General features: G+C 38.7%; 1 protein-coding gene across 3 annotated transcripts in view; it reads right to left on the bottom strand.

Moving 5' to 3' along the window:
• The window catches only part of col16a1 (collagen, type XVI, alpha 1), a 101,532-nt gene that overhangs the window by 24,143 nt on the left and 61,737 nt on the right, over positions 1–15,652 (bottom strand). For 2 of the 3 annotated variants that reach the window (XM_067425827.1, XM_067425828.1), the window contains 9 exons: positions 8,973–9,026; positions 8,449–8,475; positions 5,384–5,440; positions 5,186–5,227; positions 4,925–4,996; positions 3,917–3,970; positions 2,231–2,272; positions 657–773; positions 418–459 (listed from right to left, as the gene is read on the bottom strand). In XM_067425827.1, coding sequence (XP_067281928.1) covers positions 418–459; positions 657–773; positions 2,231–2,272; positions 3,917–3,970; positions 4,925–4,996; positions 5,186–5,227; positions 5,384–5,440; positions 8,449–8,475; positions 8,973–9,026 — 507 coding nt within the window. The remainder of the gene's footprint in view (positions 1–417; positions 460–656; positions 774–2,230; positions 2,273–3,916; positions 3,971–4,924; positions 4,997–5,185; positions 5,228–5,383; positions 5,441–8,448; positions 8,476–8,972; positions 9,027–15,652) is intronic. The other variant, XM_067425829.1, reaches the window with a different exon arrangement.

Here is a 15,652-nt window from a genome sequence, read left to right as displayed (position 1 = left end):
GCCTGCCTATGGTTTATATTGGCTGTGTCGTCGACATGTCGAGATGCTTTTTTCTGCTCTGCGAAAGCAAATTCATTTTGCATCCATTTTTAAAGGATGAGAATCTATCTATCTATCTATCTATCTATCTATCTATCTATCTATCTATCTATCTATCTATCTATCTATCTATCCATCCATCCATCCATCCATCCATCCATCCATCCATCCATCCATCCATCCATCCATCCATCCATCCATCCATCCATCCATTCATATATCTGTCTGTCTACAAAGTAAAATTATTTAGAAATAAATAACAAAACCATGATAAACAGCAAGATTGAACTGGATATTACCTTTAGTTGTTGATATTAATATTAACTATAATATTATAAACTAATACTATTTAAAATGTAATATTATCCACAAACTTACAGGCCCACTTGGCGTTTCTTCTCTCTGAGGCTTCTCAAAACACTGTAAAGGAGATCATAGAGATGGGTTTACAAAACTGTGCGCATTCAACCAGTACTACATGCTGTAGAAGACCATTGGGTATTCGAAAAGGAATATCAAACAGAATACACAAAACAAGTGTGAAGAAAATGTTATGAACACAAACCCACACCATTTGTTTAATACCAATCACATCATCCATCATTCATCCCTCTCACCCGTTCACATCCCTCTAAGGGCACAGCACCAGGCTTGCCTTGATCTCCCTTCTCGCCCTTAGAACCAACTATGCCGGGCACACCTGGTAGGCCCTTGGAGCAGTCGCCACAGCCCTCCTACAGTGAAGCAAACACATGACAGAAACGCATGTGTACTCACACTACAAGAAGCACTTGAACAATAAATACACAACATTGGCATGCAAATACACGTGCACTGAAGAGTAAAGAGGTTCAGACACACTGAGTATGCATGAAATATATAAACACAGGATATTTTGTTAACAGTAAAGATTGAGCTTTCACATGCCAGTTTGATAGAGCAGGAATTAAAGAATCCAAACCTCATCTCAAATAATGCACAAGATTTCAAAGCCAAAAACTAGGGTTTATAAAATAAATGATCAGAATTACGGCAGAATTATTCTGCCCAAACAGCACACATACGTCGCCGAGACATGGGTGAAAAGATTCTTAAAAATGACGTTATATTTAAAGTGTCTTTTTTCTCTACAAACATTTGATAATTCTAAATAAAATCTTACATCTTAAATGCATCTGCTGAAGGTCTTTCAAACATCAACAAGGGATTTTTAAGCAATCAGTGGTCACTATTATTTCGTGGATTTGTCTGATCTGATCACAATAGGAGATTAGAGATGAGTAACGCGTTTATTATGCTAATGTTTAAATAGCTAGTGCTTCAGCATTTCATTTAACCCTTTCCTCTCTGCTGTATTTATCGGAAAAACGAGTTCAGAACATGAATCTTGAGTGTTTTAGCTTTCAAGTGATGCATAATAAAAAAATTGTTATATGCAATATGTTGCTGTTATATGCAATACTTTTATTTAGGATGCATTAACTTCATTAAAAGTTACAGTTTACAAAAAGTTTTTTTATTTTTTACTACTCATCAACGAATACTTAGAAATGTATAATGGTTTCCACAAAAATATTAGGCTGTTTTCATCATTGATAATAATAAGAAGAAATGAGCACTGATTTCTAAAGTCTCTGGTTATGATGCTGAAAATTCAGCTGCACCAAACATTTTTTTAAATATATTAAATATAATATTTCACAATGCTGTTGTAGTGCACTTTTGATCATATAAATGGAGATTTTGTGAGCAGATGGTACTTTCAAAAATTAAAACAAGAAAAAAAAATCCAGCATGGTAGTTTAAATCAATGCATTTTAATGGCTTCATCATACAAGGATAATAAACTATGTATTTATAAGGTTGTATACTTGAAATGAAATATGTCTAGCTTTAAATACAGCCCTCATTGTGTATCAGGGGTTCCCTGTATCAGCTACCTATCCACCAATGGGTATTTGTCGTAAAAGGTTGAAACACTAAAAAAAAATCTTCCAACTGACAATGCACACATGACAAGACTTGCTGTTGTATGTGTATTATTTGAGGGATTCGCACCATACCAACAAATACTAATGTGTACATTTCTATACACATTACCGGATGCGTTTCATTGCACATGCATACTTATAATGCAACAGAGTCAGTGAAAAGTTGAAGACCTGACGTTAATAGTTAAAAGTTTGCTTACCTTGTCTGTGGCAGCTGAATCCTGAGGCAGAAGAACAGGAGCCTGCAAGATGGAGAAGACAGTCAGATATGATGACTGCACCAAAAAAACCTTCTCATTTCACAACAACTGAATGTGCAATTATCATCAGAATTTCAGAAGAAAGTTACTATGGTGAGACCAAGGCAATGCAGTACACTAAAAGTTATTTTTGAATGCATTGCAATTAAGTTATGATCTCATTATGTCATCAATAACAAAAATCTCATTTTAATAAGGGCATTAAAAAAAAGTATAATTTAACATGATGCATTATTTCACATTAAGCTACATTTATTAAACTGTCATTACTGACTAATAGCATCTCTAAGCATGTAAATGAAAATGCATTTAGTTATGGTTGAAAAAATTATGAGTTGGTCCTTTACAGCATGGATAAGAAGTTACTTTCACATCCTACTTTAAAAAGAATTAGTTTCAGAGCACAAAAGATATCCAGAAGGACAAAAAACAGACAATTCCTAATGTGCACGAATGTAGCGAATCCCCAGAATATTTTAAAGTATTTTAAGGAATTCAACTCAAATTCCACTTCAATTTGAACCCATATATTTTATGCAATTTTTGTTATAGAGGACTGAAATATTACTCTATCTACAGTTTAACCCGAGAGCTTCACCGAGGATGAGAGCGGCCCTCAGATGCTCTTGAAGGTGTTATGAGAATCCAGATACAAATGTGCTTCAAGTACATCATCTCCTCTCACCACTGGCAGGTCTGGGCTCTCCACAGCTCAGTAAAGTGGTTTCATTTCGGGACCACTCGTATGATTAGCACTCGTATGACATGCCATCCAATTAATTTGAATCCAAACTACGGTAATTACGAGATTTTAAGTGAACCGTTTGAATTACTGATGTTATTCGTTACTCATTTAATTGAACTATTTATTGTTTTTGGCTTTATAAAACAGAATGAATTTAGAATATTAATGAACTAGCTTTGGGATTAAGCCGTTTGTAGAGTCTGTTTTTTTAGCGGGTTGGCGAATGAAAGTTAATATAACATGGTTTAGATCTGATTGTGCTCTGGAAGAACTCGTGGTCGGATTCTGCTGATAGAAGCGGAGCAGAGCAGACCAGGACAGAAGTCCGGCCAAATTTCCACTGCAGGCTGGAAGCCCAGAGCTCTGATTCCAGGATGGGCTTCCGGCCAGCTGAGAAAATATGCGTGCGGAGAGACAGGGCCATTAATGCCGAAATCCTGCTCTCAACCAAAGATCTAATGGCTCTTTCTGTACGGCACATCAGTCACAGTAATGGCCGCCCTAACCGTAACTCAACACAATGGCAGTGTTTACCATTACACAAAGCCACGGAGACTGTGAGTTAACACTGAAAGGGTAATGGGACCATCGGCGTCCATAAAGGACACATTGCAACAGAGATGCCTCACAGAGTGCTGAGCTAAGATCCTTACAAATGCTTACTGGTTCTTTTTTGTGTTATAAAAAAAAGCCAGTGGGTCACTGCTATTGTCCTCGTGAATCACCTCTAGTGAGTTCTGTCTCCCCGCACTGGTTCAAAGAGGTCCCACCCGCTCCCCTTCTAACGCAGAAGTCGGCCAACCGGGCTCCTTGATCTGTGTTTTTATACTGTAATAAAGCAGTTGCACTCCACTAGCTCCTCCCCCTGTCTGGTTACTCACTGCTTTGCCGGGTGGACCCGGTTTCCCTGGTACGCCATCGTTGCCAGGGATACCCTGTAAGAAGGAACTGAGGTTGAATTGGTTTAGCCAGTGGCCACAATCTGGACACCACCATCTCCATCGGTGCGGGGGGAAAGTAGCCAAAGCCCTGGACCCTCTCCTGGTTTGTGTTCCAGCTCGGAGTAGACATTTACATTTTGCTTGCCTTTCTCTGTCTATTATTATTATTATAATTATTATTATTTTAAATTTCACTTCTTCTGAGGCTTGGGAAATCAACACAACACCAGGTTAAAGACCACTCAGTGCTCACGGTGAGATCTAGAGGTAAATTTGCCAGTTTGTCAGGGTGATTTTAATGTCGATGGTCTTAAATCCCATCATATTCTTCAGTTTAGTTTTAAATGTACAATGAGAAATAACTCAATGGACACATGTTAAACACGCCAACCTCACAGTGAGCTCTGCACGGTTTTTAAAAAGAAAAAGCAGCACGATCCCCAACCACTTATTTAATTGATATATTAATTAAGATTACATTTAGGTCATATTTTTGCGCAGCAGTTCAACTATACATTAAAGCTTTAGATTTAAAAGCTACATTAATATCTACATTTACATTACAATAACTTTTAAAAAAGCACAGATGTTACCAAAGCACATCCCACGGCACTGACCAAGAAGCCCCTTTAAAGCGTGCACATTTAACAGCAATTTTTTAAACATAGCACTATTTATAAACTACATTACAGCTGCATGACATTACATTTACATTACATTACATTACATTACATTAATGTCAGCTTTAAGTGTGAATCATTATTTGCTAAAGTAACATTTGTTTTTATATGTAAACATTTATGGGTGCATTTATATTTGCTTTAGCTGAAGCGCAAAGTTATCCATGCAGGCCTTCCCAATACAGAAGCCCCACAAAGACAGCAGGATGAAGGAGGAAAAGGCAGAAAAAGCGGAAGAAGACCATGATGCCACCTGCTTGATACTCACCTGTGGGCCTGGGGTTCCTATGAAGCCCTGGGGCCCTGGGGGACCTGGAGGGCCTGGTGGTCCAGGAGGACCCTAAGACACATTAAGCACATTGGATCAAGTAAAAAAGGCATTCATTCATCGAGTCACACTCACTCCCACATTCATTTTCATGTCTGCAGTCATTCAATAGTTTTCTGCAGCTCCTTGTTCTTTTACAAACTCAGAAGACAGACATGTAAGCGGCAGAAGGGAGATAAAGAGTAAAAAAGAAAGTCAGACCTGAGGACCAGACTGCCACTTGCTCTCACCACCTGGGACCCCCTGCAAGAAAAGAAGAACCAAGTTCAGAACTGCAAATGGCACAATCGGAAGTTAGTGCTTGAAAAGGTTATGTTTGATAAATTCTTTGAGTGTGTATGTGTGAGATTGTAGTAATGTCCTCCTGATTAACAGCAATAAAATAAATCATTAGCTCACAGGTCCGCCAGCTCCCGGTAACATATAATGCAAACAGTTGCACTCTCCTGGTTCACCCTATGACACAGAAAAACAATTTCGTCACAATGGTTTCTGCATTTTCTGAGTACACTGCCACATTTAGGTTAGGCTGTTGCCAAGGCAATGCTATAATGCTAAAGTAATGTGAATGGTTGTTGCTATTTTAGTGTGTTTAGGTTGTTGCTAGGGCGTTGCTAGGTGTTTACTTATTAGTATTGACTTATCTACCTTTTTGCTAGCTACACCTGATATATATTCAACCTACACAAAGTGCAAGCATTGCAACTCAACAAAATGTATGTATCAAGTTTTTTAATACGATTAAGAATGTTTTAGTCTAATTAGTCTACGTTTTTTTACTAAATGATCATTATACTACAAAAAAAAACAATGTGCTTTGAAATATGTATATTTGTGAACACACACACACACGCACGCACGCACGCACGCACACACACACACCTTTGTTTTTTTTAAAATGTGGGGACATTACATAGGTGTAATGGTTTTTATACTGTACAAATCGTATGTTCTATCCCCCTAGACTGCCCCTGCCCCTAAACCTACACATCATAGGAGACATTCTGCATTTTTACTTTAGAAAAAAAAAATAATAATAATAAAAACCTCATCCTGTATGATTTATAAGCTTTTTGAAAAGTGGGGACATGGGTAAAGATGGGTAATTCACCATCTCCTTGTAATAACTGTCATACCCATGTCATTATACACGTGTCCTGATATTTCACAAATACAACACACACACACACACACACACACACACACACACACACACACACACACACACACACACACACACACACACACACACACACACACACACACACACACACACACACACTTTCATTTTTATTCTGCGTGAAGTTGGCCCCCCACCCAACGCAAAACTTCGGCAAAATAGTCTCAATCGTTTGTGCTCCATTTGTGCCGTAAAAATTTTCGTTTGTGCTGCTTTGGTTTTTAAGATATTAAAAGAACATTTATAGGTCATTCTGAGGTCACTCAGCCCCCCCACAAGCTCCAAATTTACCCCAAATAGTCTCAATCGTTTGTGCTTCGTTTGTGCTGGTTTGTGCCGGTAAAAGTTTCGTTTGTGCTGCTTCCGTTTTTTAGATATTAAAAAAATATTAAGGTTTGTCATTCTGAGGTCACACAGCCCCCCGACCTGCTCCAAGTTGACCGCAAATAGTCTCAATCGTTTGTGCTCCGTTAGTGCTGGTTTGTGCTGGTAAAATTTTCGTTTGTGCTGCTTCCGTTTTTAAAATATAAGATTTTGAATTATAGACGATGACGTCACTCAGCCACCGACCTGCTCCAAATTCACCCCAAATAGTCTCAATCGTTTGTGCTCCGTTTGTGCTGGTAATATTTTCGTTTGTGCTACTTCCGTTTTTAAAATATAAGATTTTGAATTAAGCTCCAAATTCACTCAAAATAATCTTGTTTGTTTGTGCTTCGTTTGTGCTGGTTTGTGCCATAAAACATTTTATTTGTGCTGCTTCTGTTTTTAAAATATTGAAATAATAGGCCATTTGTTGGTTATTCTGAGGTCACTCAGCCGGTAAAATTTCCTTTTGTGCTGCTTCCGTTTTTTAATTATTTATTTATTGAATTACAGACGATGAATTCACCAGCGGAATCACATAGGATTAAGAGCATATGGGCTAGCCTAAATATTTAGCAGAAATAGTAAGATCAGTGGATATGTTATTTAAAATAACGCCTAGGCCTACTCTCTGTTTGAACAAACTCTGTTTTCCTCCTTTTTAGTGGCAAGCGCGTGCCAGAAATGGAAAGTTGTGTAGCATCTCAATTCTCATTCATTCAATTAATTAAACAAAACCACTAAAAAAATAAATATAAATAAATAAATTATAATTTAAAAGTCCAATATTTTAAAAACGGAAGCAGCACAAACGAAACTTTTACCGGCACAAACCAGCACAAACGAAGCACAAACGATTGAGACTATTTGGGGTAAATTTGGAGCTTGTGGGGGGGCTGAGTGACCTCAGAATGACCTATAAATGTTCTTTTAATATCTTAAAAACCAAAGCAGCACAAACGAAAATGTTTACGGCACAAACCAGCACAAACGGAGCACAAACGATTGAGACTATTTTGCCGAAGTTTTACGTTGGGTGGGGGGCCAACTTCACGCAGGTATTATTTATTTGTTTTAGTCAAAAAGTGTGAATATTGGTAAAAAAAAAAAAAAAAGTCAAACCAATAAAAATATTTACAAAAATAATAGTGGCACGTCCCTGATTACAGTCCTAACATGCATGTAAACACACACGCATACACACAGAGACAAGGTACAGTGTTTCACAACATGACATGATGTCGGAATTACAAAAGATTTTCGCTGTAGAATTCTCTCCTGCCACTCGACAGGAATGACAGAGCACTTCATCACACTTAGGAGGAATATGCATCATTTGATATCGGCTGCCACTTTCCTCTGTGTTTAGACAAATTAGTCTGGGAGACAACAGAGGACATTAAAGAATGAAGCATTTCCAGGCCTTTGCTTTCGAGGTCTCTCTTTCTCATCTCCCTTGCGCTTACTTCCTTTCTCTTTGATACTCTGTGATGTTGTCAGGTTACAGATGACAGCTGTTATATTCACCAATTAATAGGTCTGTTTTAGCTCGAGGGCATTTTTAACTTTTTCAGCACAGTCAAACTCTTCTGTCAGACTTATGCGTCTGTTTGTGTCTCCAGGGTGGACACATCATTGGGCTTACAGACGGTCGCTCTAAACATTACTCCTCCTATCCCTTGTTCTCTCCCCACTCCCCACAAAAACACACACACAGACACACACACAGACAGACAGACAGACAGACACACACACACACACACACACACACACACACACACACACACACACACACACACACACACACACACACACACACACACACACACACACACACACACACACACACACACACACACACACAGAGCTTTGGGGGACCTCGAAATCGCCTCCCCAGCTCACTGATCCAGACACTTACCTTGTCACCCTTAGGCCCAGTGACTCCCTGAAAGACAAGGAGAAACACACACACAAAGGTTCAGTTAGACAGCGTTATTGTGTGTAACTCTCCAGGGCCAGCGAGAACAGTGTGGATCGGGGAGGAGCAGCGACAGGTGACGTGATGCAAGCAGACAATGTTTTGCTGTTAGAGATCCAGACAGAGTCAGATATGACCCAAGTCTGTCTCTGGATTCGCTCCTCAAGCTCTCTGCGACGAAGCCCCAGGTAATTAACATCTGATGCGAGAACAGACAACGCTAACTTTGCTTTTTTTAATGAGACAAGCTCTGGCAAGACAACAAAATCTCACTGCCTTCGTCTACGCAGTTTATGGAAGTTTGTTTGATGCCATCTCTAGACACCAGAGTAATGAACAATGGACAATATGGTTGCATGCATTTGTTAATGACAGAGCATGTGTCACAATAAGGGAATAAACTGGAGGAGATGATCAAAGGATTGTTGGAAAGGAATGAATGAATGAATAAATAAATAACTTACAGGACTCCCATCCTGCCCTGGTATTCCAGGCGATCCTGTCATACCATTCCTACCCTGTGAAATACAATATATAAATTATTTACTGGCTCCACTCACAATGTCCTGTATTTTTATTGAATCAGTACATTGTGAACACATGTATTATGAGCATTAATTTGAAATATGCACTTATTGCATTATTATGCAAAACAGATCATCTACACTGTAAAAAACAGGCACATTTTGAACTTTTGCTGTACTTTTGCAACTTAGATTATGTTAAACTGACTTAAAAAATTACTGAGTTACATCTTGTATAACATATAAAAAAAAAGTTTAACATTTCTTAACTTATTTTGATGAGTTAAAACAATGTAAAAACATATGTTGTCATTGTTACGCCCGCCTGTTGCCCCCTGCTGGCTCTGCTAGACAGTGCAGATGTTAGTTGGGCGACAGGTGTATTATATCAGTAATCAACCCTCTATTATGGCGTTTGGGATATAAGGTCTGGGTGCTCAAGAGTTGCTCTCGCTCTCTCTCGCCATGTTTCTCCTGTTTATGTTATTTTCTTAATAGAACCTTCTTTATTGATTTTATGTGTCAGAGAAATATTTTGGTTACCACACGCGTGTTTTTCTTTCTCCCCCTAGATGTTGGTTTTCTTTTGTTTGTTAAATAACTGTTTTCTTGTTTTATCAATAAATTGGTTTATTGTTTCAACCATTTAGTGTTTGCCTCTTTTATGTTGCGGCATATGAGCCAGCCGTAACATAAAAATGGGGTCTCGTTCCGGATTTTGAGCGTTTGTTTGAGGGAGTATTTGTATTGTCTCTTCAGGATTTCTTGAGGATTGGCTTGCACTCCGGTTAGTTAGAGTGTTTCAGCTGGGCTGCGCATGAGCGGTCCTTCCATCGAAACACTATTTGTTGTTTTGTTGATTTCTTTGTATTTTGTTTGGAGTTTTGGAAGGAAATCCTGGGTGGGGGTACGCTTCTCGCGCAGCTGAGCTCATTTGGAGAACAACTGTTACGAGGCTTAGCGTTTAAAGTCGCCTCGAGCCCGGCAGTCCTTTGAAGACTAGTTAGGATAGTTTCAACAAGCAGGTATATCGGAGATGTAAGGCCAATGGAAATCCTGGTGAGTACTCTATTTTTCTCCCTGTTTATCGTTAAAAAATTTGTTATAAAGAGAGCATGTTGCTTGTTGCGTGTTGGTATTATGCGAGACTCGGTTTTGTTTACACAATTGTTGTGTTAGGTACGGAAGCCCTGAACGGCCATGGATAATATTTTTTTTCTGTGTTGTTATGTCGTGATCACGAGTTAATTTTCTCGTGATCTCGAGATAACAAAAGTTGTTTTCTCGTGATCACGAGTTAATTTTCTTGTGATCTCGAGAAAACAAAAGTTGTTTTGTCGTGATCACGAGTTCATATTTTCTAAGTTACACAACTGCGCCACGAGGTGGCAGTATAGAACCAATTAACTGATGGGGTGCGGTATAGCCTATCCACCATGTGTTGTACTGAACGCGTTGAAGACCTTTCGTGATCACTATAATTTGTGCAGTACTGTGTGCATAAGGCAATTAATATAACTGAATGGTCTAATGTGATTAGTTTGCTATAATAGCGTTTGGTGCGTTACTAAACTTACTGTTAAACTCATTTTGATTTCACTATTCTATTTGCACCTTTTTGTGCATTAAAATGCCATTTTAATCAGCAGCCTAAATAACCGTTAGTTTGCCAGATTGTGTCACTCAATGTATCGCCTTGATGTGATGTATAGCCCATGTAAAGATGCATTGCAGCCTAATTTAAATCAGTGATAATGTGCAATTAAAACGATTGTATTTTGTACGAGACTGTATTCACTGGATTAAACGTTTGTTTGTTTTTAGAAATATGGAGTATGCTACTGCACCGCTTTTTAATGGAATAAAGGCTAGAAGGAAGGATACTAATAACAAACAAATTATGTAATGTTATTTCAAACGAATGAGGAAAATAAAATGGGCTGAATCGAAACTAAACGATTTTTAGAATAGAACAGAATAATCTGCCATCCTTCTGAAGGATCCTTCTCTTTTGATCATTTAAACATGTTAATTACACAAATAAAATGTGTATTAAGTGAAGCAAAGATTTTGCTGAAAGATGGCACGGTTTATTATCCATTGATCAGATGACCGTGAAAGTTGTGTTCGTTGCTACAGCAACCGTAGACTCTGGGTGCTGTGCAGTATTTCAGAATGAAACTCGTGATCACGAGAAAACAACTTTTGTTATCTCGAGATCACGAGAAAATTATGTCGTTATCACGAGAAAACAACTTTTGTTATCTTGAGATCACAAGATAATTAACTCGTGATCACGACATAACAAGACAGAAAAAAAAATATTATCCATGGCCGTTCAGGGCTTCCGTAGTTAGGGACAACCGCAGGTTACAGATAATTAGTGAATTGGGAAAATCGCCTTTGTAGCCTATTGAGGACGGTGATTGTTCACTAATGGTAAATTAACACTGCATCGCGGGTAATGCGGGTTGTATAAATTCCTATTATAAACCAGGATTGTTTTTCCACATTAAAGCACTAGAATGTTTATTGAAACAGTGACTTTGGGGCCTGTGGAGATTAAGTTGAATGATAAAAGCTAAATGTGGTTTTGAGTTTATTCATTCATCTTATGTTTCTAGTGTTGTTTAGTGGATTATTGTGCTAGGCTGTATGAAATGTTATCTCAATATGGGTGATATTGAATAATCATTTCAGTCTAGGCTGTTTTCTGGCACTAGGTAATTTTTTTTTAAAGGAGGTTTATTGAGATTATTTGGATTTATTGTGGTACACTTCTCAGCTAATTTAATTGCGTAAGTTTATGCTGGTTCAAAATGACTTCAAATGAGGAATTGAATGTGGAGCTTTCTGAAAAGTTTCTAGATAGGTGCACCAAAGAACAACTTTTAGAACTTGCAGAGAGTCATGCTATTGTTTTGACTAGTAATGACAAGAAGCGCAAAGAAGATTTGTTAAGGGCTGTTAAAAGCCAGTTGATAGCCAAAGGAATTCTTGGTATGGGAGATGAGACTTTTGGTAAGGTACTATCTCCAAGAATAGGGAGAGATGTAATGTCAAGAGAGAAACAAACACAGTTTGAGACGGAGAGACTATCGTTTGAAGGTACTCAAGCATTAAAAGATAAGGAATGGGAAAGACGACTTCAGTTAAAACAATTGGAGCTTGAACAGGATCGTGAGCGTGCTCAGGTTGAGTTGAGAAAATTAGAGTATGCACGTGAGAGTGAACGTGAACAAAGGCAGTACGAGGTGAGGAAGCTAGAGCTCGAACTGGAAGTTAAGAAAGCTGAAGCTTCTAAATCTATTCCGGTTGTGCGGCCTTCTTTTGATGTTGGTCGAAATATTAAGATGGTGCCTCCATTCTGTGAACGTGACGTAGATAAGTATTTTGCTCATTTTGAAAGAGTTGCTTCTTCTCTAAAATGGCCAGAAGAAGTTTGGACTTTACTTCTACAGTGTGTGTTGAAAGGGAAGGCTCAGGAAGTGTTTGCTTCTCTTTCTGATGAAGAGAGTGCAGATTTTAAACAAGTAAAAACTGCTATTTTAAGAGCGTATGAGTTGGTGCCCGAGGCATATCGCCAACGATTTCGGGGCTACACAAAACTTGAAAACCAAACTTATGTTGAATTCGCTCGGGAAAAAGAGATTATGTTCACAAGATGGTGTCAGTCTAAGGGAATAGAAACTTTTAACCAGTTGAGAGAGTTAATTCTGGTAGAAGAATTTAAAAACTGTGTGCCAGGGTCTGTGTCTATTTATTTGAATGAACAAAAAGCCCTGACCTTAGCTAATGCGGCTGTATTGGCTGATGAATTTATTTTGACTCACAGAGATTCTTTTCCTTGATATTAAACACTTGTGCCAGTGCCAATTTTTTTTATTGCTGATGCCCCCAGAGCGTGAGTGCATGTTCGGTAGTTTGTTCCCCTTTTCTTTCTCCTCTTTCTATCCTGTTTCCTAGGGCCCAGGAAGCCGGAACCAAGTGGAGTGAAGGACAACGGGTGGAGAACGGGTTTTTTGGACATTCCTAGAGGAATGTTTTTTGTGGGGGAGGTGTTACGCCCGCCTGTTGCCCCCTGCTGGCTCTGCTAGACAGTGCAGATGTTAGTTGGGCGACAGGTGTATTATATCAGTAATCAACCCTCTATTATGGCGTTTGGGAAATAAGGTCTGGGTGCTCAAGAGTTGCTCTCGCTCTCTCTCGCCATGTTTCTCCTGTTTATGTTATTTTCTTAATAGAACCTCCTTTATTGATTTTATGTGTCAGAGAAATATTTTGGTTACCACACGCGTGTTTTTCTTTCTCCCCCTAGATGTTGGTTTTCTTTTGTTTGTTAAATAACTGTTTTCTTGTTTTATCAATAAATTGGTTTATTGTTTCAACCATTTAGTGTTTGCCTCTTTTATGTTGCGGCATATGAGCCAGCCGTAACAGTCATAACTTATTGAACATATAATTTTTTACAGTGTACACTGATGAGCCAAAGCATTATGACCAGTCACCGGTAAAGCAAATATCGTTGTTCATCTCCTAATAAAGCCACATATGAAAGGGTTAGTTCACCCAAAAATGATTAAATAATTACTTACCCTAATGTTGTTTGATGACCTCTGTTCATCTTCAGAACACAGTTTAAGATATTTTATATTTAGTCCGATAACGTATGCAAGTGAATGCACACTATACAGACCATGTCCAGAAAGGGAATAAAAACATCATATGTGTAGTCCATATGTGACATCAGTTAGTTAATCAGAATCTCTTGAAGCATAGAAAATACATTTTGGATCAAAAATAATGAAAACTATGACTTTATTTAGCATTGCCTTCTCTTCCGTGTTTGTTTTCAATCCGCAAACAAAGATTTGAACGGTTATGAATCCGTGTATTGATTCAGAACTCGGATCGCCAATGTCATGTGACTAACACATGTCAACTGCTAAACTGCTGAAATCACATGACATTGGCGATCCGAATTCTGAATCAATACACTGATTCATAACCGTTCGAATCTTTGTTTGCGGATTGAAAACAAACACAGAAGAGAAGACAATGCTGAATAAAGTCGTAGTTTTTGTTATTTTTGGACCATTTTTTTCCCCGATGCGTCAAGAGATTCTAACTAACCAACTGATGTCACATATGGACTCATATGGACTACTTTGATGTTTTTTTATTACCTTTCTGGAAAGGGACAGTATACCGTACATACATTCAATGGAGGAACTGAAAGCTCTCGGACTAAATATAAAAAATCCTAAAGTGTGTTCCAAAGATGAATGGAGGTCTTACGGGTGTCGAATGACATTAGGGTGAGTCATTTTTGACAGAATTTTCCTTTTTGGGTGAACTAACCCTTTAAGGTCTCATAATCAGCATACTGTGAAATGTCTTAAAGATCTTAGTGACTTTGACAAGGGCCAAATGGACCCTTCTGTAATAACATCTGTATTATAATTTACAGTTTATAATAATTATTAAAATTAAAATTATTTGTTATAATTACACCGTTGACACTTCTCTTACACCCTACCCTTAAACAGACCCATACCACCTGTCCTTAACTTTACCCGTATCCAACCTCAATATCAGGAAAAGTGTTTAACAATACAATATGAACACAGTAAGTGCATTATACTTATTTTTTTATGTAAGTAAATGGTAGTTAAGGCCACCAAATTGTTATTGCAAAGTGACTGGGTTAGAGTATCTTTGAAACAAGAATTGTAGGTGGTGAGAGTCAGCAGTGGTGAGAATTTACCCCCAGCAGTCTGAGGAGGGACAAACCACAAACTGGCGACAGGGTGTTGGGCTCCCAAGGCTCATCAATGCACAAGGGCAATGAAGGCTGTTCCGTCTGATCTAAGCCGACAGAAGGTCTATTGTGGCAGAGTTATACAAAATGTAAGGATGGTTATGGGAAGAATGTGTCACAACACAATGGATCGCAATCTGCTGCGTATTTGGCTGCGTGGCCGCATCTCAATCAGTGTTCCTATGATGACCCCCGTCCACTGTCAAAAGCACCTACAATGGGCAAGTGAGTGTCGGAACTGGACCTTGGACAAGTGAAAGAAGGTCGCCTGGTCTGATGAGTCTGGTTTTCTTTTACATCAGGTTGACAGCCTGTGCCCATTTGTGCCATTTACCTGGGGAAGGGATGGCGCCCGGATGGGAAACTCTGGATCCAGCCATTCATATGGATGCAAATTTGACACATTGTAGATCAGGTCCACCCCTTTACGACAATGGTTATCCCAGATGGAAGTGGCCTCTTTCAGCAGAAAAAGCACATTGCCACACCACACAAATTGTTATAGAATGATTTGAGGAAAATTATGAAGAGTTCAACGTATTGCCCTGGCCTCCAAATTCTGTGGGATGTGCTGGAATAATCAATCCATGGCGGCTCAACCTCGCAAAGTACAGATCTTGAAGGATCTGCTGCTAACGTCTTGATGTCAGACACCGAAGGACACCTTTAGTGGTCTGAGTCCATGCCTCAATGGGTTGCCATTGTTTTGGCAGCAACAGCATATTGGCAGGTGGTCATAATGTTTTCGCTCATTTGTGTATATACATAATTACATTAAATTGATACAATTAAGGGAGGC

The sequence above is a fragment of the Pseudorasbora parva genome, chromosome 19 (assembly GCF_024679245.1).
Source record: "Pseudorasbora parva isolate DD20220531a chromosome 19, ASM2467924v1, whole genome shotgun sequence".
Classification (NCBI taxonomy): Eukaryota; Metazoa; Chordata; class Actinopteri; order Cypriniformes; family Gobionidae; genus Pseudorasbora; species Pseudorasbora parva.
The sequence above is the reverse complement of the archived record's forward strand: the minus strand, read 5'-3'. Positions and strand labels throughout refer to the sequence as shown.